This window comes from Brachyhypopomus gauderio, chromosome 3 (genome assembly GCF_052324685.1).
Source record: "Brachyhypopomus gauderio isolate BG-103 chromosome 3, BGAUD_0.2, whole genome shotgun sequence".
In the NCBI taxonomy this organism is placed as follows: domain Eukaryota; kingdom Metazoa; phylum Chordata; class Actinopteri; order Gymnotiformes; family Hypopomidae; genus Brachyhypopomus; species Brachyhypopomus gauderio.
Genome location: NC_135213.1, coordinates 28,523,693 through 28,551,686, shown reverse-complemented (window position 1 = coordinate 28,551,686; position 27,994 = coordinate 28,523,693). Strand labels below are relative to the sequence as shown.

General features: G+C 44.9%; 1 protein-coding gene and 1 non-coding gene across 5 annotated transcripts; one reads left to right on the top strand and one right to left on the bottom strand.

Moving 5' to 3' along the window:
* The first annotated feature begins 315 nt into the window (after positions 1–315).
* Positions 316–27,890, top strand: LOC143510966 (gap junction gamma-1 protein-like). 4 transcript variants are annotated; one of them, XM_077000900.1, is made up of 3 exons: positions 316–1,148; positions 10,504–10,533; positions 24,743–27,890. In XM_077000900.1, exon 3 carries the CDS (start codon positions 24,790–24,792, stop codon positions 26,011–26,013), a length of 1,224 nt encoding a protein of 407 aa, XP_076857015.1. In that variant the 5' UTR covers positions 316–1,148; positions 10,504–10,533; positions 24,743–24,789; the 3' UTR covers positions 26,014–27,890. The 4 variants fall into 4 exon arrangements, with proteins under 4 accessions (XP_076857015.1, XP_076857013.1, XP_076857014.1 ...); XM_077000898.1 differs by having other exon boundaries at positions 24,740–27,890; XM_077000899.1 differs by lacking the exon at positions 10,504–10,533.
* On the bottom strand, positions 17,952–18,024 carry trnar-ccg (transfer RNA arginine (anticodon CCG)). The gene has a single exon. It is a non-coding gene; the product is annotated as a tRNA-Arg (tRNA).
* Positions 27,891–27,994: the final 104 nt, after the last annotated feature.

Genomic DNA, 27,994 nt, shown 5'->3' with positions numbered 1-27,994 from the left:
AAAACATTTATACATTTTTGGAAACTTACACAATCAACAATGGTACATGATTAATTAATTCAGATGGGTAGGTTATGTAGGCAGGTAGGAAGGTTTGTGTATGTAGGTAGGATATTTTGTGTAGGTAGGTAGGGTAGTTTGTGTGGTACGTATGTGTAGGTAGTTTGTGTATTAAGTAGGGAAGTTTGTGTAGACAGTATAGGGTAGTGTGTGTATGTAGGTATGGTAATTTGTGTAGGTAGGAAGGTGGGGTAGTTTGTGTAGGTAGGTAGGGTAGTGTGTGTAGGTAGTTTGTTTAGGTAGGTATGGCAGTTTGTGTTGGTAGTTAGGTAGGGTAGTTTGTGTAGGTAGGTAGATAGGGTAGTTTGAGTAGGTAGGTAGGGTAGTTTGTGTAGGTAGGTAGGGTAGTTTATGCATCTAAATACACTCTTCAGCACATGGTTCAGCAAGGATTTGTCTCTCTGATATTTAAATAAGTTTGGAGTTTGTGTAGGTTAGTAGAGTAGTATAGTCACAATAGCCTACTGCTACGCCTTGTACTCTGAAGTAAGCACAGGCTGGTTATTTTTGTCGGTATGAGAAATATATCCTGTTTCTGAAGACAGGGAGTGTTTCTTATCTTTCGCACGGACTATTGTCAGAATCGCGTCTATCACAAGCAGAACGAGCTACAGATTTATTCGGTTTAACTTCTGCATGAAGAATATTCGTGTTTTATGTCTGTTTAAAAAATCCCGAGAGGCGGCGATGTAGTCGGTTTAACTCTGGAATGTGTGGGAACCAGCTCGGTGTTTCGACGAAGACTTCGGAAGAAGAACATTAAGGCGCACACTTAAACAAAACCAACAACACAGAAGTCAAAACTCCTAAAATGGGCATCAGGGAGAAGCTGATACCCAGCTGCGTATTAGTCCGGAGACTGGGTTAAGTTTGTTGGAATCAGCTCGACAACTTATCCGGAACCGAAGTTTGAAGAGATGACGTTATGGGTTCTCGGCATAGTTCGTTTTCTTTTGTTAGTTAAAAACTAACTAATGTAAGTAAAAAAAACATACAAAATACGCAGAGCAAGAACATGGTGAAGGGTTGACTGATGATCAGACTGTGGTTAGTCACACGACCAACTCACTCGCGCCCAAAACCGCAAGGTAAGACGTTAGTTTTACTGTCTGAGGTTACTTAACGTTCGTGATAGATAAGCGCTGGATGGATGGTAAACATACGTTCAGTATTTCTGTGTAAATTCCTAAAATTGGTAACGGAAGTCTCTAGATTGGACCTGTGTTGTTGGTGTAACTTTACTACTATTTATTAAACAAACTTGATGAATATTTCATATTTGACAAATCATTCGGCGTAACTCGACTAAGTAGCTAGCGAGTTTACCAATTTTAACTGGTTCTGATCAATCTGTCCGTGGATCAACCACAGCGGGCTCACCGTGTTATTTACTTAAGGATTTAATTTGAATGTTATTTACTCCTAGGGATTTAATTTCGTAGTAGTTCTTTGTTTTCATGTTTTCTTAGTTATTCAGCCTACACAGCCTTCAGACAAAAGTGCCAAACTTGAGTTTTTAACTGCGTTTTCCTGATTCTGTGTTTCAAGGTTCCTTTCCTGAAACTGAAAAACCTAATTTAGTAGGCGAGAGGGACGTGAACAAAGTTAATGTTGCCAAAAAATATATATTTTTGGATTTATCTTGTTGCTTGAAAAACATCAGCAGTCTAATCAAAATGATGTGTAAACAGTAATATTACAGTCAGCTATATACACACACACACACACACACACACACACACACACACACACACACACACACACATCTACAATAAGCAGCATCATTGCCCCCTCCTGTGTGTTGTGGAGGTAGTGGCATACAGTACATCTAATAGACCTGGTCCTCTTCTTACTTAGTTATCCCAGGGAGCATACATGCTGTCACACTGATCAATACTGTTCAAAGTTGGACTGGAGAACAGCGTCTGCCAGAATGTGGTACATGTAAATATAATTGTATAACTAACACTTGAGTGTGTGTTCTGTGCATTTCTTAATGATTGCCTATATCTACATTTATTTATTCCATAGAAAAAATAGTAACCTTCAGGAGTATTCCATTACTCATCCACCAGTCCTCTCCTGTCAACCCTGTGCCCATAGTCCTGTCAGCCCCATGTCCTGTCAGCCTGTGTACTGTCAGCCCTGTGCCCATAGTCCTGTCAGCCCCATGTCCTGTCAGCCTGTGTCCTGTCAACCCTGTGCCCATAGTCCTGTCAGTCCCATGTCCTGTCAGCCTGTGTCCTGTCAGCCCTGTGCCCATAGTCCTGTCAGCCCCATGTCCTGTCAGCCTGTGTCCTGTCAGCCCTGTGCCCATAGTCATGTCAGCCCTGTGCCCATTGTCCCGTTGGTTCACTAGCAGCTCTCTTCTCCTCACGTCAACTCTGTTCTTTTCTCTCTGTACATTCTGGGGTGTTGCAGGCACAGACAACAGGGCTCTTCATGGTGACAGCGGTGCTGTGCAGTCTGCACCCCAGCTGGGCATCAGGCTCCTCAATCCCACCCTTGTTCTGGCGTGGGGTCAGCACCCACAATTCAGACTCATTACTTGGGGGAGGGTGAGAAAAAGGGAGAGAGAAAAGCAGGGAACATGCCATGAAAAGAGAAAGAGTGAAAAAGGGAGGAAGAGAGAGACAGGAAGAGAGGGATAGACAGGAGAGAGAAAGAAATGCATGTGATAAGAAGGGAAGAGGAATTAGTAGGAAGTGTTTTGCTAAGAAAGTTGCTGAGTAACATTTTACACAAAATAAATAGTAGTGAGATTGTGACTTGGCCACTTCATAGCTCACCACAGTCTCAACTCACACTAGCTCACCACAGTGTCACTAGTGACTCTATGCAGGTGTTACAGTAATATGAGTCTGATCCTACAAACTAATGAAGCAATGTCACCAGGGAATGACATATGCCATTGGATGAAAGATGTTTCTATGTATTTGTTCTACTCTCACATTCATTCAAGTGACAGTATCCATCAGGCACGTGTGTAGTGTGTATAGGCACGTGTGTACATGGAAGGCAACTAAGTAGAGTTTGTGTCTAGGACTATAAATCATTCCAATTTCCAGAAATAGAGTTCTGCCCAGCAGAGAGAAAGATACCTGCTAATAGAGTATACACACTAATAGAGCATACCTGCTAATAGAGGACACCTGCTATTAGAACATACCTGGTAATAGAGGATATCTGCTAATATAATATACCTTGCAAATAGAGGTTACCTGCTAATTGAGGACACCTGCTCAAGCAGAGTTTGCCAGTCTGTGACTGATAGGGCATGAGATGGTTCCCAGTCTCCTTTACAGCATGACAGCAGAACACAAATTCAGAGTAGACAGAGGGAATTTTGTCGGTCAGGGTAAACTTCTTCCCCAGCCAAAATAATAAATGCAAAATTAAACTTCCAGATCAACAATTTGCTGCATACAGTCTTGGACTGATGTCCACATATCCCTGGGGGTCTCTGCATTTGGGGGGGGGGGCTGTATAGGAGGTACTTATCCGCATATTTTTTTTTGTAAATGTTAGTTCAAGTAGCATTTCTGCTGAAGCTGTTTGTGTGGATTGTCTTTATGTAGAAAGTGAGTATTGTTTGTCTAGAAGGTGTTGTATTTTGTGTGAGTGGTCTTTCTGCTTAAAGGTTATGTGTGGAATATTTTTGTAGTTGGTGTTTGTGTATTGTTTGTGTAGAAGGTGTTTGTGTGAATAGTCTTTCTATGGTGAGTATTGTTTATGTAGGTTTTGTGTGTGGGTGGCATCGTGGTGTGGTGGTTAGCGCTGTCACCTCACAGCAAGGTGGTCTGGGTTAGAGTCTTGGTCCGGTCAGCTCTGTGTGGAGTTTGAATGTTCTCCCTGTGTCTGCGTGGGTTTTCTCTGGGTGTTCTGCTTTCCTTCCACTGTCCAAAGACAAGTGTGTCAGGTTGATTGGTCACTCTGAATTGCCTGTAGGTGTGTGTTGGCCATGGGGTGGACTGGCCAACTGCCCATGGTGTACCCTGCCTTTGCCTGATGATGCTGGGATTGGCTCCAGCCCCCCTGTGATCTCAACTAGAGGGATTAAGTGGTAAAGATAAGGGATGGATGGTTTTGTGTGTGAATGTTGCTTGTGTAGAAGGTTTTGTTTGTGTATCCTCTAGGCTTGTCACGATACTAAGAATTACAACTTCGATACGATACTTAAAAAAATATTGAAATTCGATACCATTTTCGATACCAAAGTCAGATACGGTGCTAATTTCCATTTTAAAGCCTTTTTATTTTTTTTTATAAACAAACAAATGAATGTTGCTTTGTGTTTGAAAATGCTTGAAATTGTAACTTCATTTCACAACAAATATCTGTCTGACTGAACAGTTTTTTGTATTAAGTTAACAAATACGAGCATCTTGTAATTCCAGGATGAAACATGAGAGAACGTGAAGACGTTACGATTGGGCGTTTTGAAAATAAACAACCATTAAATAATGTGATAAAAAAGCGAATAATTTCGAGTATATGTATAAACAGGGCTCTCAAGTCTCACGCATTGAGCGTGTGACACACGCATTTGACCGTCTTCACACGCCACACCTCCGATTTCACACGGCGAGAAAAAAAAATCTAGTTTATTTACCTCCGATGGATATCTATGTCGCCCTCCACTGGCGATCGATCGCGATATACAACGTATACACAACCCCCCCCCCCCCCCCCCCCCCCCCCCCCCCCCCCCAGTTCAAAACTGGTTCAAAATCTGACAGTGTGACTAGGACCTTAACCTTTTAACTTAACATGAACGTCTATGACGAGTTTTCTATCTGAACGTCTGACTTGGACCTTTATTGGATGTCAGGACGTGCAAAAACTGCAACTGAACGGCAGTAATAGACGTTTAAAAAAGACGTTGCTAAAACTTTCATTCTGGCTTTTCAGTGGACCTCTTTTGAACGTCTGACAAAGTGTCTTTGCTCGTGCTGGGAAATATTGAAATGGACCTTGAAAGTGACATACAAGTGTTTGAATTCCACAAGGTGTATGAACCCTGCAAACATGACTTTGTTCATCGCGCTGAAGCGCGGCGCCCACGAGGTCGTGCACCTCTCGAATTTTGTAACTTCGCGCGCGCTGCGCCTCAGCGCAATGAACAAAGTCATGTTTGCAGGGTTCAATTCAAGCGCTTGTACCAATATTTCCCAGCACGTTAAACTTAATTAAGTTAAATATTTATACATATACTCGAAATGATTCGAAATATTGCGCTTTTAATTACATTATTTAATGGTTGTTTATTTTCAAAAGGCCCAATCTTAACGTCTTCACGTTCTCTCATGTTTCATCCTGGAATTACAAGAGGCTCGTATTTGTTAATGTAATACAAGAAAACTGTTCAGTCAGACAAATATTTGTTGTGAAACGAAGTAGTTACAATTTCAACATTTTCAAGTACTTTAGCCTAAATTGCAGCACTTTTCAAACCTGAAACACACTGAAACACAAAGCAGCATTAAAATTCGTCAGGTAAGTGTTCATTCCCCTGTTTTGAGGGGTGTTTCTTTTATACTACCACATATAGTTTTGGACAACACTGCAAAGCGGAAAGTATAAAGCCTCCACCGCTCGCGGAGGTTCGCGCGAGATGCGCGCGGAGTCGAGCGCTATGGTCACTCAACCAGGCTTTAGCGCCCTTCGTTGAAATGTTCCAAAAGCACCGCTTGCAAACGGGCTTGTTCATGTCCTTCGGTTTTCCATCTGTATCTGCTTCGAATCCAACAGCACTGCGTTTGCTTTAGCTGCCATATTAGCATTACAAACTATCCTGTGCATTACGGCAGCTTGGGTGGGTCAAACGAAAGCGCATTTTATGTAAAAAGAATCGATACTTAAGGGAAACGAGTATTGTACCGTTTCAGAATGTTCAGTATCGATACGTATCGATATATCGATTTTTTTGACAACAGTCAAATCGATTTTTTTGACAGTATCCTCTCTCTGTAATGATTTTGTGAATGTTGCTTGTGTATGTGTGGTGTTTGTGTGAATGGTATTTTCTGTATGTTTGTTAAGAATTGTTTGTATATAAGGTGCTTGTGTGGGTAGTCGTCTGTATAATGAGTGTCTTTTGGTAAGTTTTTCAGTAGATTTTTTATGCTATTTGTGAGTCTAGTTTTAGACTAAAGGAAGTCTGAAAGAGATGGACAGAGAAGGTGTAGTTCAGACAGCAGCAGGCCCGTAGGTCATGAAAATAACGCCTAATACCAGCACACTGCTTTGTCACATGAGACCACATAATCTTAGATCCCCTTTAACTCTTATCAGCCTTGACCTGGTCCTAGCTGCTCCAGAAACCTGGAGAGCAAAAAGAGAACTCTTGATGAGGTGAGGGAAACATTGATTAACTCTTGACAAGGCGAGGGAGATGTAGCTGAACTCTGGCTGCGGCAAGGAGATGTTGATGAACTCTGCCTGAGGTGAGGGAGATGTTGATGAGCTCTATGTGAGGGGATGGAAACATTGATGAACTCTGGTTGAGGCGAGGGAGAAGTTGATGAACTCAAAATGAGGCAAGGGATATGTTGCTGAACCCTAGATGATGCAAGGGAGATGTTGATGATCTCTGGTTAAGGTGAAGGAGATGTTGATGAACTCTAGATGAGACAATGGAAACTGATGAACTGGCTGAGGTGAGGGAGACGCTGAACTCTAGATGAGGCAAGGGAGACGTTGGTGAAATCTAGATGAGTCAAGGGAGATGTTGATGAACCCTAAATGAGGCGAGGGAGACATTGATGAACTCTGACTGAGGTGAGGGAGATGTTGAATTCTAGATGAGGCGAGGGAGATGTTGATAATTTCTAGGTGGGCAGAGATGATCAAAAGTTGAAAAATACAAGTCCAGGTCAAGTCACGAGTCTTTAGTCTGGAGTCCAAGTCAAGTCACGAGTCTTTTGGCTAGAATCCAAGTCAAGCCTCAAGTCAATACCAGGATAAGCTTAGGAACAGGAGATGTAAAATAACTATTTTATATATTACCTTGGTAGCTCCTATTGTCCACCATCCCTCATTATCGGCCACTTCCACGTACTGCGTATTTTCTGTGTCTCTTTATCGATAAAGATTTAAGCTCCTGTTTTAGAATGACATTTAAACTTTATTCTAGCAAAAAAATCACATCTGATTTGTCTAATGTAAACTAAACAAACCTATCTGAGTGTGTTTTTCTATATTACCGTCTTTTCCGGACTATAAACTGCTACTTTTTTTCCCCACGCTTTGAACCATGTGGCTTATAATAAGGTGCAGCTTTTCTGTAGATTTTTCTTCACCCATCAGGGGGCGGAGCAGAAAGTGAATCAGGTGGTAGGTCAAAGTTGTCAATCAAAGAAGAAAGTGCTCGTTTTCATTTAGCACATGCAAGCAGCAGGCACGACAGAGAATTTTTTTCAAACCAACATGTGTTGTGCCAAATTCCGACTCCCCTTGTTTGCACATGCATAAAGACGCTACAGATGATATTGAGCACTCTCCTAACTAGATATTTACACATAATGCTGCTGTAATACTGTAAAGTCATGTGGTCAGAGGTGAACGTCTGTATAGCCAGTGTGTATTTTATTAAAAATAATTAACACCCTTGAGCCAGTGTGGCTTTGGACATAGATAATGTTGTGACGTTTGTTGTGATGGATAATTAAAGTCTAGCTCTTATTTATGCATAGAAATGGAAGTTGACAATATAATCTGTAGCGTCTTTATGCGTGGATAATCAAGGGGTGTCGGATTCTACCGGGGAGTCGGAATTCGGCACAACACCGGCTGAAAGCCAAATCTGTCGCATGTGAAATGCTACAGTCACCGTTCGGAAACTGGTTCAGTTCAGTTAAATGTATTCAGTTCAGTAGATATAGGCGGCTTTTAGCCCGGTGCGGCTTATACAACATTTTGCATTTTTTTAGGTGCATGAGGTGCATAGTCTATAGTCTAGAAAATATGGTTTGCGTCCAAGGAATTAAACTCCCTATAGCCAATGTGTCACGTCCAGCCCCTCCCTCCTTCCTGGTCCCGCCTAGCTCCCACGCTCCCATTCGTTCCTCCCTCTGTCTGTCACGCCCTCATCGTCAGTCTCGTACACCTGAGTCTTGTTCCACCGTCGTGTTTCCTTGTATAAAAACCCCCTCGTGTTTTACCCCGGTGTCGGTCATTCCCTGTACGTGAGTCCCTCGCTGTTCCTCCGTTTTGCCTGATGGTCTGTTCATGTTATTGTTCCTTACTTCCTCTCTGTTTTGTTTTAGCCTTGCTTGTCTTGTATCCCATGTTCAGCGCTTATGTCTTCTTTGTGTGTATCCCTAGTCTTTTGTAATCTTTAGTTGTTGCGTGTCTCATTGATTACTTAGTTGAAGTTGTACTGTTGTGCTTTCCCAGTATCATTACCTCATTGTTATATTCCTCCCCTCCGTGTGCTCACATAGTTCTCGGTTATTTGGTTTAGACGTTAACGTTCCCTGTTGTTTAGTGTTGTCCTCTCCCTATTGTTTGGCATAGTTCCCTCTGCATTTTGTATGTTGTCATTTTGTGTTACCCTTTCATTAAAACCCCAGTACTCTGCACTTGCGTCATGCCTGCCCGTCACAAACGTAACACAATGGCTCAACATGCAGTACTCCAGCTGTAGCTATGGCAGCCTCGTTTGTTTACATTTAATGCATCTCTTCGAAGTCTCGCTCGCGAAAAACAATGTTGTGATACGTCGCAAGAAAAGGGGTTGCATTCCAAATCAGCAAAACAAAAGTAACACACAAATGAAGTAATTTTTCTATAACTCGGTACACAGCGTCTGGATAACGGACTGACTCTTATTGTTCACGAGTTATTTTGGTTGAGTCCGAGTCGAGAGTCATTAGGGATGAGTTTCAAGTCAAGACTTAAGTGAGACTTCGACTCGAGTTGCTCACTCAAGTGACCATCTCTCGATGAGGGACACGATGAACTCTGGATGAGGTGAGGGAGATGTTGATGAACTCTGACTGAGGAGATGGTGACATTGAACTCTTGATGAGACAATAGAGATGTTGAACTCTAGGTGAGGCAATGGACATGTTGATTTGTGGTTGAAGTGAGGATACATTGATGAATGGCTGAGGCAAGGGAGATGTTGGTTTCTAGATGAGGCGAGGGATATGTTGAAAAACTAGATGAGGCGCGGGAGATGTTGTTAAAGTCTAGATGAGATGAGGGAGACGTTGATGAGAATGATGACCTTTGAAGCCTTTCCCCATGCACTTCCACACGACTCTGGCTCATGGTGGAAGCAACTCCCACAGCTCTCCCAGATGACCAATCACAGTACAGCACCGCCAGGCTTTGGTTTACCCAGTAAATGTTCAGATTTCATTACCTCGGTTGTTTCATTATTTTAACCTGAAGCCTTGTATGAAGTAAGTAAGCAGTCTTAGTGGTAACCCATTGGGATCCTTCTCATTCTCACTTTGGCCTTGTGGTTTTCTGGCATAATGCAGCTGTTGGCAGCCTGCCCAGTCTTTCCCTGATTTCCCTCAACTCCCGTAACTGCTCGCATCACTGTTGTCGAGGGCGTTTGCGCACGGACAATCTGACTGCCTTTACATTAGTTTGTGTGTCCAGATGGTCAGTCTGCCTTAACATTAGTTTGTGTCGTTCTCACATGGGTCAGTGCTGCTGCTGTGAAGGGCAGAGTTAATGCTGACCCCTCCCAGCTGGGCAACCTTAACACTGTACCTTAATACTGTACTCTTAACACTGTACCTTAACAGTGTACCTTAATACTGTACTCTTAACACTGGAACTTAATACTGTACTCTTAACACTGTACCTTAATACTGTTCCTTAACAGTACCTTAACACTGGAACCTAATCTGTTCCTTAACATTGTACCGTAACAGTGGCTTAATACTGTACTCTATTAATATAACCTAATGCTGTACCTTAATACTGTACCATAACACTGTACCATAATACTGTACTTTAATACTGATTCTTAGCACTGTATGACTTTCGCTCTTTTTCACTCTTTTTCCTTCTTTCTTCCCTCTATCTCCTCATCTTCCTTCCTATTTCTTTTCCTCTACCTCTCTCTCACTCTCTTCCTCAGTCTGTCTCCTCTCTTGTTGATGACTCCACTGGTTCTTTGTTAATGATTATTACAGTGGTGTGCTGATGTAGCAGAAAGCTTCATTATGGATAAAGCCCCCTAATGTATCACAAAATATGATCAATATTTCTTATTTGTTTTGCATAAATAGGATAGCATCAACTATGTAACTATGTTCATTGCCAGGGTCTGACATATGCGGGTGTAATAAGAATGTAATAGTATGAAAAATGTATATAGTTAACAAAAAAAGGTACAGCATGGATGGTTTAAAGGTTATAACTGCCTAAACAGTCTCATAAAGGCAGATAATTTACAGTCAGTGGGTACATGTCTTTCAGATATTTCCTTGCACAAGGTGATCCATTTTGGTAAGTTTGTCGAAAGGATATTATCTCTTCTTCCTGCTCCCTCTTGAAAACACAACATCCCTAAGTTGTTCTGTCTAGACTTTTCCTCACATGTATGAAGCTCGTCCTAATTACAGAGTCTGTTATCTCTTACTGCTGTTTCTTTATGGTTTGTCTGTTGCTAAAAACATCTGCACATCTCTACATCTATACATCTGTACATCTCTACGTCTCTTCATCTCTACACCTCTACATCTCTACATCTGTACATCTGTACATCTCTTCATCTCTACATCTCTTCATCTCTACACCTCTACATCTGTACATCTCTATATCTCTTCATCTCTACACCTCTACATTTCTACATCTCTACTTCCCTAGGTCTCTAGATCTCTATGTCTCTTCATCTTTACACCTTTACACCTAGGGGTGTGCGATCTGACGATATAAAATTGTGAATGGTGAGGACGAGTGGAGAATCGCAGGCGATCTACCAAATTAGAGAAATCGTATAGCTCGCCTTTGCCAATGAACGCAATGACTTTTTTAATGCTGGTTCCCAGACGTAGGCAGACGTAGGGCGTAGGACTGACCAATCACCGCGAACTCTGCGTCTTCCACGCCTCCATGTTGTGTTTGTAAAAACTAAAAGTGGACAACGGTGGCTGAAAGCCAAAGCGAGGAGCTTGTAAAGAAGAGGAAATCCACCTCTGTAATATGAAATTGGTTCGGATTTTCTTCCACTGACCAAGACTTCAGCGATATGTAAGGTGTGCAAAGAACATGTGAAAACGTCCGATGCCAGTACAACAAATTTATTCAATCACTTGAGACGTAGGCATCCCAAGGAATAGGCCGAAAGTGAAACAATGCGGGCAGCGGGGGCAGCCGCCTCACAAGCTGCGTGTCACGGTGAGGCGGCCCCCTACCGGCCGCCTCTGTCCACAGCGGCTGTTGTTGTTGTTGTCTGGTGACGTCATGTGCGTCCTTCAGGTGGGCGGAGCCCGTGATCCGTCTCACCTGAGGGTCGTTTGTTTGCCTATATATGTCTTGTCTTTGTACCAGTTGACTGCTGGTCAGTATATCCTTAATTTGGAGATAGTGCACGGGTTTTAGGTTTGCACACTTTCTATTAAACCATCATTTTTCCCTGAGACTTGGCGTGATCGCTTCCTTTTCGTTGCTCACCCCTGCCCGTCACAGAATGACCAGCACCCCTTCGGAAGCCGCCGAGTCTCTTTTTCTTTCTCCTTCGTTCGTGGTCAGGTCTCGTGGTAAGTGTTTGTCTGCGTGGTGTTTTGTTTGAAGAGCTCCGCCGTGCTTTTGTGTGTGTGTGTGTGTGTGTGTGTGTGTGTGTGTGTGTGTGTGTGTGTGTGTGTAGCACGGCGAGGACCAGGGCAGTCTGCCCTGAGACAGCTCTTCGTGTCCGTTGTATGTTGCGGGAGTTTCGCCGTGCGCTTGTGTGTATGTGGCACGGCGAACACCAGGGTGTCTGCCTGGTGGACTCTCGTGTGTGTTTTGTATGTGTGTACGGGTGACGGACGTGTGGACCAGTGTGCGTGCTCGTTATGTTCTATGTTGAATGTTTTATGTGTGACGCGGTTGCCGCTCGTCACTGTCGCCTCGCTCCCTGTGTGTCGTGTGTTTAATGTGGGGAGCGACTGCGGCTCTGAGCGGCGCGCGTCACTGTGTGTGTGTAAGCAGAGCGCGCATGTGATGGGTTCCGTCTGTCTGTTTGTACACCGTTTTTTGTTTGTCTAGTATTTGCGTGTGTGTTTTGTCCTAGCGTGATGTCAACTGTTAAATGTAATTCCACACATGCTCCTCCCCTTAAATGTGTGTTTGGGGGGGGACCGGCTGTGGTCCCGTGCCATGGGGTGTGGCACGGAGGGCGTCTCTCCCGAGGGAGGCCCTGAATAGGGTAGGGCGCGTTTGTGTTTCGTGTTTGTATATGTGTGTGGTAGGCCTGTGTTGAAAAAATCGATTTTCCGATTCAGAATCGATTCGCATATGATGATCTGATTATCGATTCGTACGTCCAAAGATCGATTTTTTTAGTGAACTTTTACCCCCGCCTCGTCACTGAATTCACGCAGGCGTGCTCGGTCTAACTAATTGTAAAACAACATGGCGACGGACTGTGACGGTAACGACGATAGTCAAATCGGCAATCTAAAAACAGAAGGACAGTTTATCCAGTGTCAGTGACTATTTACATTTAGTCCATGTCACTGACAGTTTACCCAGTGTTTTTACAGTTTAAAAAAGTTTAAAATGCTCTTGTAACGTTGGGCGCAAGGCGATGGACGAGACAGAATCCTTTGCACTTTCCAAATCGTTACGTTTATTACATTTACCGAAGCGCAGACAGCGCACATAAAACACGTTTACATAGAACATGTGTGACTCAAACAACGACAAGCACAGGACGCTGCGCGAACGCACATTAAATGGACAAACCACACAAACCCCACGTGATGACGAGACGAGCCACAGGTGAGGATTATCACAAGACGCACCCGCACCCGCGGAGATACGCAGACGAGTAGACGCAGACAACGTTAACACACGCCCAACAGGGAGGGGTCGGGGACCGTAACGTGACAGTTCTGTTATTATATTCTTACTTTAAAGAAAAATACACGTTTACATTTTATACTTTCAGTTTATTAAGTGTGAGCACTTTTAAAATAAAAATGCATTTGGTAGCAACAGCTTTTGGGTGACTTCTTAATTATTTCAATCATAATAATAATGCACTGGTTAGTGTCCCAGTAGGAGTCCACTGTTGCAGATATAGACACCTCAAAGATGTCCTCTGTTTATTGTCCTGGATTACCTTTCTTGAAGGTAGATTTATGATTACCCTTTTCACCAGTCTTCCAGCCATCAGTAACTACCAACTACCAGTAACTATTTGCTGATTAATATTGATATAATACTAGTTTTAACATGTTGCTTCTGTACATAGTCAGGAAACAGCTCAAATAAATACATTTTTAATAACACTAAACCCCGAATTGGATCGAATCGGATCGAATCGATTAAATCGGATTAAATCGAAATAAATCGATTCTTAATCTTCAGAATCGGAATCGGATCGATTCTTGGAATTTGAATCGATACCCAGCCCTAGTGTGTGGTGTGTGTGTGTGTGTGTGTGTGAGGTTGTATTCTTTGTGCAGGTGCTTCTCCTTGGCAGTGTTCCTGGACCTTGTGGGGGTCTCCACCTGGCAGGAGCCCCCTTGTGTTGTGGGGTGACCGGAGCCCGGTCGTGAAGAGCCCCTCCCTAGAGGGCTGGGTCCCCCGTGTGTTTGGGGACCATGGGGCTCCGGTCTGAAAAGCTCCTGCTGGGGATGGAGATCCTCCCTCCTGCCCGGGGTGACCAGGAGGCCCTTGGGGCTGCTCCCTAGCCCGCGTCGGGGGTGCTCTTGGCCTCGGTCTCTGGCGCTCCTGGGTTGGGTGGAGGAGTCCACCTTGAGATGAGAGGCCCCGGGAGGGGTTGGCTCCCCAGGAGGCTGGGGTGACCCCTAGCAGAAGGCAGGGGTCAGCTCTGGGAGGAGGTAGGTCCAGGAGGTGAAGTAGCCACGCCTTGAAGAGGTAGCCTGCACACCCACACACACACGAGGGACGAGAGAGGAGCCGTAGCCCCTCGTCCTCACACCCATGGGGCTTACCAGCTGAATGCCGGTTAGGGCGTGAGGGCCCTGTGACCGACCGGGGCGTGGTTTTGTGTTGTTAACGGCCCGGTCGGTCCAGGGTCCCGCCCGGGGAGGTGAGCTGTGTAATGTTTTGTGTTTTATGTTTCAGCTCCTGGACGGCAGGAGGTGTGTTCCTGCCTGTCTCTGCCTTCCTGCCCCTTCATGTTTTGTGTGCAGCCGCTGTGTGCCACACACCCAGTGGAGGGGAGTGCGGCTTGGTGGGGGGGTCTGTCACGGTGAGGCGGCCCCCTACCGGCCGCCTCTGTCCACAGCGGCTGCTGTTGTTGTTGTTGTCTGGTGACGTCATGTGCGTCCTTCAGGTGGGCGGAGCCCGTGATCCGTCTCACCTGAGGGTCGTTTGTTTGCCTATATATGTCTTGTCTTTGTACCAGTTGACTGCTGGTCATTATATCCTTAATTTGGAGATAGTGCACGGGTTTTAGGTTTGCACACTTTCTATTAAACCATCATTTTTCCCTGAGACTTGGCGTGATCGCTTCCTTTTCGTTGCTCACCCCCGCCCGTCACACTGCGGCTTCGGTGGTTTATACTTTCGCGAGTGACCGTAGCGCGCGACTCCGCACACCTCGCGCGAACATCCGCGAACGGCGGAGGCGTTCATACTTGCCGCGTCACATTCTTTGCAGTTTTGTCCGAAAAGATATGTGGTAGTATAAAGAAACACCCCTCAAAAACAGGGGAACAGGGCTCTAGACTAACTTTTTGCACTGGTTGCACTGGTGCGCATAACTTTTTTTCTTAGGTGCACCAGCACAAAAGTTAGGTGCACCCAAATTTTTCGACTGCATCACATTTAACACCACTGTTTTACCGGTTTTACTTTTTTTATTGCTGTCCATATAGACAATATTGACTTGTAAATAATAATGAACTAATAATTTGTCGCACACGACATCATTGCTGTATGTCGGGTTTACGTTCAAGCCATTTTTCTTCAGAAGAATTATTTCTGACTTGAATTTAGTGAAGTTCTTCTTTTGCAATATTGTAGGCAACGTTAAACTTGATCATCATCTCTGCCTCATCTGATGATCTGTGTGCTGCTGCCTGCCGGTGAAAGGCAGAGGGGAGCAGTGTTAATTTTGACAGCAATTTTGGATTTAGTTTTAGTTTTAGACTTTTGACTAAAATGTAATTTAGTTTTAGTCATAAGTTAGTCATTGGAGTTGTTTTAAGTTTTAGTTGACTAATTATTATCATTAGAATTTAGTTGACTAAAATATAAATGGTCATTATATACACTTGCACAAAATGAAATTTGTTAACCAGTTACAGAAAATACCCACCTAAGGGGCGCACCCCCCACTTTGGGAACCACTGGGCTAGATGATGTAGATGTCAGCCTTTTTAACATGGCGTCCTCAGCACAGTTAGCTTACAGTGCTCAACAGGGCTCCACAAAATAAGTTAATAAGGATTCACTTATTTGTTCTGTTCTAAATAAATAGAGGTAGGTCTCTACTTGTTGTTTTCTCTTGTGGCCAGCGTTTGCCCAGTCTCAGGAGTCTCGTGTGGAATGGAATGCCAGGTCCTTACTAACTGCCCTACAGTGAAACTTTAGTGTCACTTTAAATTACATTTTGGTAACTTATGATGCTAACAGTCAGTGAACATCCACTATTTTACTCAATTGATTTCCATTAATAATAATTTCTACAAATTTAAGGTTAGCTACAGTGCCCTCCATAATTATTGGCACCCCTGGTTAAGATGTGTTCTTTAGCTTCTAATAAATTAAATTGTTGTTGTGGAAACATACTCTTACACTGACAATTGTAGAAAAATGTAACCTTTAACTCAAGTGCAGTTTAGGGGGGAAAATAAAATCCCTGATTAAGAAATAATTATTCTTCATAAAATCACCTGTTCCACAATTATTGGCACCCCTAACAATTCTTAGGAAATAAATGTAATTAAAGAATTTCTGTCACTTCTACAGTAGTTCACAAAGTTAATCAGAGTATGTAGGAACATTTAATTAGCAATTTACAACTTCCTGTTTCCCTGGGGTATAATTATGACATGACACAGAGGCCATTTCTCTTCAACATGGGAAAGACAAAGGAACATAGCATTCAAGTAAGGCAGATGTGTGTTGACCTTCACAAGTCAGGCAATGGCTACAAGAAAATAGCCACTCGCCTACACATGTCCATATCTACTGTCAGAGGAATTATTAAGAAGTTTAAAACAACTGGGACAGTGGTAAACAAGTCTGGACGAGGACGCAAGTTTATTTTGCCACCACGCACAGTGAGGAGGATGATAAGAGAAATAAAAAGTTCTCCAAAGCTAACTGTTACAGAACTGCAACAAATGGTAGCATCTTGGGGTCACGAAGTCTCCAAAACAACCATCAGGCGCTATCTACATGCCAACATGCTGTTTGGGAGGCATGCACGGAAAAAACCTTTTCTCACTCTCAATCATAAACGAAAACGTTTGGAGTTTGCTAAGCAGTACTGGAACTTCAACTGGGACCATGTGCTTTGGTCAGATGAAACAAAGATAGAGCTTTTTGGCAACAAATGATGTAAGTGGGTCTGGCGTAACACAAGAGCTGAGTATGCAGAAAAGCACCTCATGCCCACTGTGAAATATGGGGGAGGATCAGTGATGCTGTGGGCCTGCTTCTCTTCCAAAGGCCCAGGGAACCTTGTTAGGGTGCATGGCATCATGAATGCTTTGAAATACCAGGACATTTTAAAACAAAATCTGGTGGCTTCTGCCCGAAAGCTGAAGATGGGTCGTCACTGGGTCTTTCAGCAAGATAATGACCCTAAACATATGGCAAGATCTACACAGAAATGGTTGACCACACACAGAATCAAGCTCTTCCCATGGCCATCTCAGTCCCCAGACCCCAACCCCATTGAAAACCTGTGGGGTGAGCTGAAGAGGAGAGTGCAGAGGAGAGGACCCAGGTTGCTGGATGATTTAGAGAGATTGTGCAAAGAGGAATGGTCGAAGATCCCTCTTTCTGTGTTCACCCATCTTGTGAAACATTATAGGAGAAGATAAGGTGCTGTTTTGTTGGCAAAAGGGGGTTGTACAAAGTATTAACATCAGGGGTGCTAATAATTGTGGCACACATTATTTGATGTTAAACAATTATTTCTTAATGTGGGATTTTTTTCCTACTGAATAAATGCACTTGAGTTAAAGGTTGGATTTTACTCTTTTTTCCATCGTGGTCCTATATTATTTAGAAAAAAAACTCAATTTATAAGAAGCTAAAGAACACATCTTAATTAGGGGTGCCAATAATTATGGAGGGCACTGTATATTAAGGACAAAAGAAGCCATAAAGAAATGCTAGAGATGCAAAGATGTTTTTGTCTTGCTGGAAACCACTGCTAGTAGGCAGCTTGACAAACTGAGTCTCATTAGTAAATAAATTTTCACTTTTAAACTGGCTTGACCGCAGTCACTTACACCATCAGAGAGTCTTCTCAGATTCACCTAGTGTAATACCAGTGTTCCTGTACTGTACAAGCTGAAATTGATGAGACGAAGCAGGGCGCATGGACAGTGGGGGAGTCAGAGTAGACAGCATTAATTCAGTCCAATTGCAAAGCATTTACAAAGGTATTTACATATGTAGCAGAAATGTAAACTCAGAGAATCTTACAATTTAAATTTTGTTGCAGAGGTAGGAAAGTGTACAGAGTCTTAACCAAAGACTGGGTACAGTTTAAATAACTTGTAACTAATAATCAACCCAGGTGGGACTTGAACCCACAATCCCCAGCTCCGGAGGCTGATGCCTTATCCATTAGGCCACTGGGTCACACACAAATCAGCCACAGAGGACTCTGGAATCATACATAGAGGATATAACTGTGACCTTTGGAATCAGACAAAGAGGATGTATCTGAGCTCTGGAGTCAGACCCAGAGGATGTATCTGAGCTCTGGAATCACACAGAGGATTTATCTCTGATCTCAGGAATCAGACACAGAGGATGTATCTCTGAACTCTGGAATCACACAGAGGATTTATCTCTGAGCTCTGGAATCAGACACAGACGATGTATCTCTGAGCTCTGGAATCAGACACAGAGTATGTATCTCTGAGCTCTGGAATCAGACATAGAGGATTTACCTCTGAGCTCTGGAATCTGGTGTAATTTGCATGCAGCAAATGTTGGGAACAGTTAAGACCTGAAAGGGTTTTATTAAGACCTCAAAGTAGATTTATACTAATTGGATTTCCTCATAGATTCAGGTATATGTTGTGTGTGGTGTGTGTTAGAGAGAGACACCAAAGAGATTTCATCTGCATATTTGAGATTCCTTTGTAAAATGGATCTGGCCCTGTTCTGTGTGTGTGTGTGTGTGTGTGTGTGTGTGTGTGTGTGTGTGTGAACACATGCAGGCATGCGTTCATATGCTTCATCATCTGTGTTAGAGCTTAATTATCTCAAGGTCATTACCCAAATGCAGTGGCAGCCAGTCAACATGGCACATTAACCTCAAACTGCCAAAGCGCCCCCTAGTGTATTGACGAAATTTACATCAAAACACGTATCAGAGTCTTTATTTCAGAGTCTTTATTTTGCCAGGTATGTTAAACATACTAGGAACTTGGTGAGAGCAACACATGTATGACATGTAACACGTGCACAGACTTTTGACAAACATAGCTCTAAAAAAAGGTACGATAAACAATAAATAGACTAGAGAATATAGTCAAAGTACTAGAAAGAAAAAAAAAGAGTGTTTGAGCTAAGACATAAATAAGACAATATAAAATCTATACTGTACACCTATGAGTATGAATATATATATATATATATATATATATATATATATATACACACATACAGTTAAGGTCAAAATTATTAGCCCCCTTATGAAATCATATAAAACCCTTATCCTTCCAATGACATGGGCCATAACCTTGAGTCTTTATAGTTTCTGTGTGTCCACAAGAACAAAGACAACATCTGCATAAAGACAAATAAACATTTTTATTGGTTTGCTTCACTGAAAAAAGCAAAAAATGCAGTGGTCAAAATTATTAGCCCTCTGACAACTAATAGTGAATAGTGTAGCCTTTGTCATTTAAAACTGACAACAATCTTTTCTGGTCATTTCTAACCAAGTTGGCACATGTCTCCTGAGGGATTTTAGCCCATTCTTCCTTGGCAATTTGTTCAAGATCATGCAAATTGCTTGGTCTCCGAGCATGGACCCGAACCTTGAGCTCCCTCCACAGATTCTCAATAGGATTGAGATCATGGCTCTGAGAGGGCCACTCCAGAACGTTGATTTTGTTGTCTTCCAAAAAGGTTTTGACCAACTTCGATGTGTGCTTTGGGTCATTGTCTTGTTGGAAGACCCAGCGCCGACATAACCCTAGACTGGCAGCAGATGACCTGATGTGGTTCTTCAAAATTTCCACATAATCCTCTTTTTTATGGTCCCATGCACCCTGAAGCACCAAAACAGCCCCACAGCATTATGCTTCCACCAGCATGTTTCATTGTGGGGACAGTATTTTTAGGGTTGAAGGCCTCGCCCTTCCTATGCCAAACAAAAGCAGCATCCATATGCCCAAACAGCTCAAGTTTGGTTTCATCAGTCCAAAGGACAGACTTCCAAAACTCACCCTTATGTTTCAGATTGTCTCTGGCAAAGTCTGGCTTTGATGTGCCGCTGTGAGAGCAATGGGGTTTTTCTTGGACGATGACCACGAAGTCCACCATGATGAAGAGCCCTCACAACAGTCTTGCGTGAAACATCAAGTCCAGAAGAAGCAAGTTCAGCAACAATCATCTTTGCAGAGGTCCAGGGATTCTTGTTGACATCTCTGATTATTTTTTGCTGCAAAGTATTAGAAATCTTGCATTTTCGACCACGGCCATGTTTATTTTTAACAGACTTTGTTTCTTTGTGCTTTGCGATGATGCAACGCACAGCTGTTCTAGAAACCAAGAAACACTTGGAAATGGCAGTATATCCTTCCCCCTGAAAATGAAGGTCCACTATCTTCTGTCTGAGGTTCAAACTGATTTCTCTTGTTTTTGGCATGATATTGCTTCCTACAACAATTATAGAGCAACCCTAGAGTATCCCTTTCATTCAAGCAGTCAAGTAATACTAACTCTGCTTCTTGGAGTCACTTAAATAAGGTTCAGTGCTAATTGATTGCTCAGGTATGTTTTCAAACCTAATTGATTGGTCAGGTGTGGTTTGAAACCCAGTTAATTGGCTTTGAAAACACAAAATCACATGGGGGCTAATAATTTTGACCATCTCAGTTTTCACCAATTTGTTTCATAAAGAAATATTTAATATTTATTTTACATTCCAAAGTGGACCAAAACAGGCCTATATCATGGATGAATAATTTACTATATGAAATTTTATGTATATTGCAAAGAATTGCCAGTATTTTAGGGGAATAGTTAAAAGTTCCTAGGGGGCTAATAATTTTGACCTTAACTTTATATATATAGAAATATATATTTATATATATATATATATAATATAAATATATTTTATATTATATATTTTATTTTATATTAAAATATATAATTATTTTTTTATTAAATAACGTTGAAGATGTTGCAGATGATGTTATCATTTACAGAAATAGAAATAGAACTTCTGTACAGCTGTGCAAAATAGAATAGTGCGAGTGAGCACCATATCCTGTTCAGTGCAGTTAAGACCAGTTTGAAGACTCAGAGGTGTCCACTGTGGTTGAGGAGAGCTACAGCTCTGGGAAAGAAGCTGTTAGCATGTCGTGTGAGAGTCTGGAAGAGGTGATGTCCAGGATGTGACCCCAGGATGTGTAATTCTTACAAGATATATACATTTTAAGTTATGCTCAGTAGTTATAGTAGTTGTCGTACTACTAAAATAACTTTTAAACTATGTATTTAGAATTTAGTGCCATCTCTTTTAATGTGATAAAAAGCTAATTATTTCGAATAATTTCGACCATATGTGTATTTGTATAAATATGTAACTTAATTAAGCTGAAAGTGCTGGAAAATATTGAAAATTAACCTTGAAAGTGCCATACAAGTGCTTGAATGCGAACGTAAGTTGTCGGAGGGGGCGTAAAATGGACGCAAATTAAGTGTTATATCGCGATCGATCGCCGGTGGTTGGCGCCAGAGCGAACTAGTAACTCATTGAATCATAGATGTGGATCAGAGGTAAATAAACTAGATTTTTTTTTAGATATTATAACAGGTTGAACCAATCAGAATATAGATTGCGCTGTTGCTTGGAAAACTTTAGCCAGCCCGCTCCCCAACCACACACACACACACACACACACACACACAGCCGCTACACTAACCATCGCGACAGATTCCAATCCCCCCCCCCCCCCCCCCCCCCCCCCGCCTGAAAAAAAGCTCACGCCCACCAAACTTGAGAGATCTGGTCATATGAAATAAATTTTAATGATTTTTAAAGCGTATAATTGTGACGGTGTGGTGCTGGAGGAAGCAGGAGGCACGACACGCGTCTTGCAGTGAACATAAACGTTTAATCAAAACACAAACACGTAAAGTCCTGCACAAACGGAGCAAGCACGCAGACGCGATGCTTGCATGGGCATGAACTTTAGACAAAGACGAGCACTAGACACCGCGCTAACGCACATTAAATAGGTGAATTACACAGACCCACGTGACCTCGAGACAAGGCACAGGTGTAACCACGAACACGCTCACAAACAACCCACACCCACGGAAGTACAAACATGGACATAACGACACGCAGACAACATAGCGGCACGCCCACATAAAAGGGTCCGGAGCTGTTCCGTAACAGAACCCCCCGCCAGGGGCTCGCTACTCCCGGAGCATCCCGCGCCGCGGGAATGCCCCGAACAAACACCGACGGGCAGGTCCGGAGCCCCCGGGATCACGAGCCTCCGAGAGCAGTCACCCCCGACGGCGGGAACTGCCGCGGACAGCACTAGTACACCCTCCCTGGGAAGACAGGGGAAAATACATTAAACAAAGGCACGCTGACAAACACACACACAGGTACATGAAACACGAAAGGCACAAGAGGGAAAAGGAGATTAGGGAGACACAGGGGAACAGACAGACATATAGGGACAGGCAGCCACGGCATCGCTCCGGCTGCCTGCCAAAGCGCAAACGGTGGCGCTATCCCTCCAGGGAAACCAGGCTGGGCGGGCGCAGCAGGCGAAACCGGCGGCGGAGTCCCACCGGTCCTCGGCTTCGCACCTCCGGTGCGCGCTGCTCCTCCTGGTGCGCCCCTGGTCCTTGCGCCTGAGACCTTCGCCTGAGGAGCCTTGGCCTCCCTCCTGGGCGCTGCCGGAGCCGAGACGAGGCGCGCGGAACCCCCACCTTGGACCGCCAACCGCGCTGGATCCTTCCCGCGCAGCCGGGATCACCGGCGTTTTGTCCCCCGATGTGTCCATGGGCTCTCCTTCCTCATTCGAGACACACCGATCCAGGGACATGGGCTCCTCCTCTCCCTCCGAGAGGCACTGGTCCAGGGACATGGGTTCGTCCGTGGCAGGGCAGCTTGACCAGCACATGCTGCTCCTCTCTGATGACGCATGAGAGGCTTTCCTGCCTAGCGGACACCCTTTCTCTCCCCGCACGGTGTCCGCAGAACCCACCGAGATCTTGTCCTCTCCCTCACTCCCGCTGTCGAACCCGGAAGGGGTCGAACAAACGGACGGAGGTGGGCTGGTGCTCCCTCTCTCCCCGTAGCACACGGTTGACTCGGAGTGCAGGGACGGAGGGGGGCTAACATCCTCCCCCTCTCCGTAATACACCGTTGATTCGGAGCATACGGATGGGGGAGGACTGACGTCTTCCTCCTCCTTATCGGGGAGCTCATCGACGTCGGAGCAGACCGTTGGAGTGGCGCTGGTCTCCTTCTCCTCGTCCGACGTCCAGGAAGCCACGGACCGGGGGGAAGGGCAGCTGCCCTCACCCTCACTCTCCCCCTCTCCGGAGTCCTCACTCCCGAACTCATCTTCGGGGGGAGAGAGGGCAAAGGCGCCTACTCCCACCATAAACGGCTCGCTGGTCTCCTCCTCCTCGGGGAAGACCAGGAGCGGTGCGCTCTTCTCCTCCACATTGCAGCTGCCCACGGCACCGGGTGGCAGTTCCGCGGACGTGGGAGGGTGTCTCTCCCTCCACACACGTACCGCGGATGTGCGGAAGTATTCCGCCAGCTGTGCATCCTCCGTCTCCTGAGCTGCGCAGAGCATGTATGTGCAGAGTGGGTCCTGCTTCATGGTCTGCTCGGAGACGGGGGCTTCGTGGCGCCGGACCGGGGAAGAGCCGTGGTGACGCCGGCTCTTCTTCTTCCCCTTGGGTGTACGCTTAGCGTATCCGGGCATCTGATCGGCTCGTCTTTCTGTGACGGTGTGGTGCTGGAGGAAGCAGGAGGCACGACACGCGTCTTGCAGTGAACATAAACGTTTAATCAAAACACAAACACGTAAAGTCCTGCACAAACGGAGCAAGCACGCAGACGCGATGCTTGCATGGGCATGAACTTTAGACAAAGACGAGCACTAGACACCGCGCTAACGCACATTAAATAGGTGAATTACACAGACCCACGTGACCTCGAGACAAGGCACAGGTGTAACCACGAACACGCTCACAAACAACCCACACCCACGGAAGTACAAACATGGACATAACGACACGCAGACAACATAGCGGCACGCCCACAGGGAAGGGTCCGGAGCTGTTCCGTAACAATAATAACTTACATTATTAAAACTATAGTTTTTTATTTCACATCAGAATATAAAATATATATATAAACCGCGGCACCCTGGTTGAGAAACGCTGATGAGTACTTAGTGAATACCCAGTGAACACATAGAGAATACCTAAAGAAAACTCAGTGAATACCTAGAGAATACCCAGTGAATATCTAGGTAGTGTCACGGTGAGGCGGCCCCCTACCGGTCATCTCAGTCCACAGCGGCTGTTGTTGTTGTTGTTTTGTCACGTCGTGTGCGTCCCTCAGGTGGGCGGAGCCCGCGATCCGTCTCACCTGAGGGTCGTTTGTTTGCCTATATATGTCTTGTCTTTGTACCAGTTGACCGCTGGTCATTATATCCTTAATTTGGAGATATTGCACGGGTTTTTGGTTTGCACACTTTCTATTAAACCATCCTATTTCCCTGAGACTTGGCGTGATCGCTTCCTTTTTAGTTGCTCACCCCGCCTGTCACAGGTAGATTGATTACATTTTCCTGTAGGCCGTTACCCCATAGTCTCTTCCATGTTTCATGTTCTTGTAGCCTCTTTGCTGGCTGGATGTGTTCATGAGAGCAGCAAGAACTATAAAAAAGTACTCATGGCCTGTGTTGAAGGTTGTAATGTGACATTCAGGCAGTATAGTGTTTCATATTACTGTGTTATTGCGGTATTATTGTTCACTCACCCCCTCATCTGTAAGTGTTATTGTTATTGCTGTTATTGTAGTGACGGCCTTCACCTCTTCTTCTTCTCTTGTTTTCCTTGATTATAGCAGGCTGAGTGGGCGGAGCTAGGCTGGGCCCCGCCCCACTCTGACACACCATGAGCTGGAGCTTCCTGACACGGCTTCTGGAGGAGATTCACCAGCACTCCACCTTCGTTGGGAAGGTGTGGCTCACTGTGCTGGTGGTGTTCCGCATTGTGCTGACGGCTGTGGGCGGCGAGTCCATCTACTACGACGAACAGAGCAAGTTTGTGTGCAACTCCGCCCAGCCCGGCTGCGAGAACGTGTGCTACGACGCCTTCGCCCCGCTGTCACACGTGCGCTTCTGGATCTTCCAGATCATTGCCGTGGCAACTCCCTCACTTTTCTACCTCGGCTACGCCATCAACAAGATCTCCCGGTTGGACGAGGCCGAGTGGGGCGGAGCCGGTGTTGCGCGTGGGAACCGTAAGCCGTATCTGAGCCGGCGGCAGCGCCGGGACCTGGAGGAGGCCGAGCAGGACCAAGAAGAAGACCCCATGATCTACGAGGCGACTGAGATGGAGAGCAGTGATGGCGCCCCCCGGGGGCTGAGAGGAGGTGGCCAGGTGCGACACGATGGCCGGCGGCACATCCAGCAGGACGGACTGTTGCGGGTGTATGTGCTGCAGCTGGTGGTCCGCTCCACCCTGGAGGTGGGCTTCCTCCTGGGGCAGTACGCTCTCTACGGCTTTGCCGTGCCCTCCCTGTACGTGTGCTCCAGCAATCCTTGCCCACACCGTGTGGACTGCTTCATCTCCAGGCCCAGGGAGAAGACCGTCTTTCTGCTGGTCATGTACGGAGTGACGGTGCTGTGCCTTGTGCTCAACGTTTGGGAGCTGCTGCACCTGGGCGTGGGCACCGTGCTGGACCTGCTGTGGACCCACCGTGACCGGGACCAGCACACAGACGAGGCTGAGGCAGGCTCAGCAGACACCAGCACCTACAGGAGCTACCCGCTGCCCTGGCCCACGGCGCCCCCTCTGCCTCCGCCGTGTTATAACATCGACGTGAAGCCGGAGCTGGAGGGCGGGGAGGTGGCACGTGAGCAGAACCGTAACAATGTGACCCAGGAGGCGGAGCTGCGCATGCACCAGCAGTACAGCAGCACCGAGGAGAACCTGTGCGTGTCGCCTCATAGGGATGCGCGTCAGACTAGGCTGGAAGGGCGGAGCCGGGGTGGGGCGGAGGGGCGGAGCCAGTGTGGGGCGGGGCGGGCTTACGGAGAGCGGCGGCCGGGCAGAGCAGGTCAGGGGAGCAGCAGCGGCAGGTCAGACTGTGGTAAACTGCAGGTGTGGATCTGACATCTGTGATTGGTTAAGCCCTCACACAGACCTGCAAAATGAGCAGAGCCCTGGTGGGCGTGGCCTCAGGGAGTGAGCAGCTCACGTCTGCTGTGTAACACGAAGACTCCATCACACATAGCCATTTACTGTGAAAAGCTCCACTTTGATGACCAGCATGACCAGTACTGTTGTGCAGTGTTTACTGGGTCATTGCTGTTTGTCAGAGTTCAGTGGATCAATGCTGTTTGGCAATGTGTAGTGGTGTTTACTGCAGACACCTCTTCCCTAGTCAATGATGGGACTTTAATCTGAGTCTGATCACTCTGACCACCAGAGGTGTTCCAAGCCCTGGCTCAGGGCCACACATGCCTTCGTGCTGAAGCTGTGGTAAAGGCATTGGGATCAGGACGACCTGCTTCAACCCTGAGCGCTAGATGGATCAGACGCACCTTCATTTCTAAACACTGTGACTCATCACCACACAATCATCATCATCATCATTAAAGGCCAAATAGAAAATCCATTTATTTGGGGAGATTTTCTATTATTATTTTGAGGACTATGGTGACTTCCCTTATTTCTGTAAGCAAGGACTGATCTCTGTAAGGAGTTGAAGAATTGGTAGTTCCCATAGCTCATTTTCTTTCTTGCTGTTTTTGTCACCATCTAGTGGACCAAATGCCAAATACAAGTGACATGCAGTGTACTGTCTATATTTTGTTACAGTGAAGTATGCTGCATTTGAGTGATGGGTGTGCATACATACTTGGCTATATATGTAATTCTAAAGAATCTCCTGTAACTTACATTGTTCTATCGTCTTAAGCAGCATGTGTACCATGTTCATACATAATGGGTCTGCTGACATTTGTATTTTTGTTTATTACTCTGTTCAGGTTTCATATGTATAGTCCATTTGCCATTATTCAGTGTTGACTGTGTTTGTGGAGCTGTAGGCCATGAATCTTCCTGCTCTGTCCAGTAGAGTGCAGGAAGGCCTTGAAGATACAATGTCCTGACATTCAGAGACAATATAAAGATGCAACAGGACGTGACCAGTAACATACAGGACGTGACCAGTAACATACAGGACATGATCAGTAACATACAGGACATGACCAGTAACATACGGGACGTAATCAGTAACATACAGGATGTGATCAGTAACATACAGGACATGATAATTAACATACAGGATATGATCAGGATGTGAGCGGTGACATACAGGACATGATCAGTAACATACAGGACATGATCAGGACGTGATCAGTAGCATACAGGATGTGATCAGTAGCATACAGGACATGATCAGTAACATACAGGACATGATCAGTAACATACAGGATGTGATCATTAACATACAGGACATGACCATTAACATACAGGATATGATCAGTACGTGATCAGTGACATACAGGACGTGATCAGTAACATACAGGACATGATCAGGATGTGATCAGTAACATACAGAGAACAGTAACATACAAAGAAAACTTTACATATCCTTTCATGTGGTTCTAAATGGTGCTCAATTGACAGCTATGTCTTTTTGATGGTAAAGTGACAGTGACAGACACACACTAAAGTCTTCCACTTATCTTCTAGCAGGCCCAAAGGTCCAAAGGTTTCTCATGCAACAGACAGCAAATGTTTGTTTACTCTACTGAACTATGTTGTGATATTCATAGTCTGTGTGTGTGTGTGTGTGTGTGTGTGTGTGTGTGTGTGTGTGTGTGTGTGTGTGTGATCTAATGCAGACGTATGAATGACTTCACACAGCTGTGTGTTCTAGTTTTTCCTTTTTTTAGGGAGGTGGAAGAAGAAAAACACTTGTATTCAGAATACATGTGTTCTTTTTAAAGGAGCGAGATAATAAATGAAATTTGTTTTGTTGACATCTGTGTTTCACTGTACATCAAGTCGGGGTGGGAGACATAATCTCTATATCACTGCTCTCCATTTACACCCCCTCTGTAACACTCATCTCCCTTTACCCCCT

Excerpts from the sequence above, each read along its gene's own strand:
- LOC143510966 (XM_077000899.1), top strand. The coding sequence starts at position 24,790 with ATGAGCTGGAGCTTCCTGACACGGCTTCTGGAGGAGATTCACCAGCAC.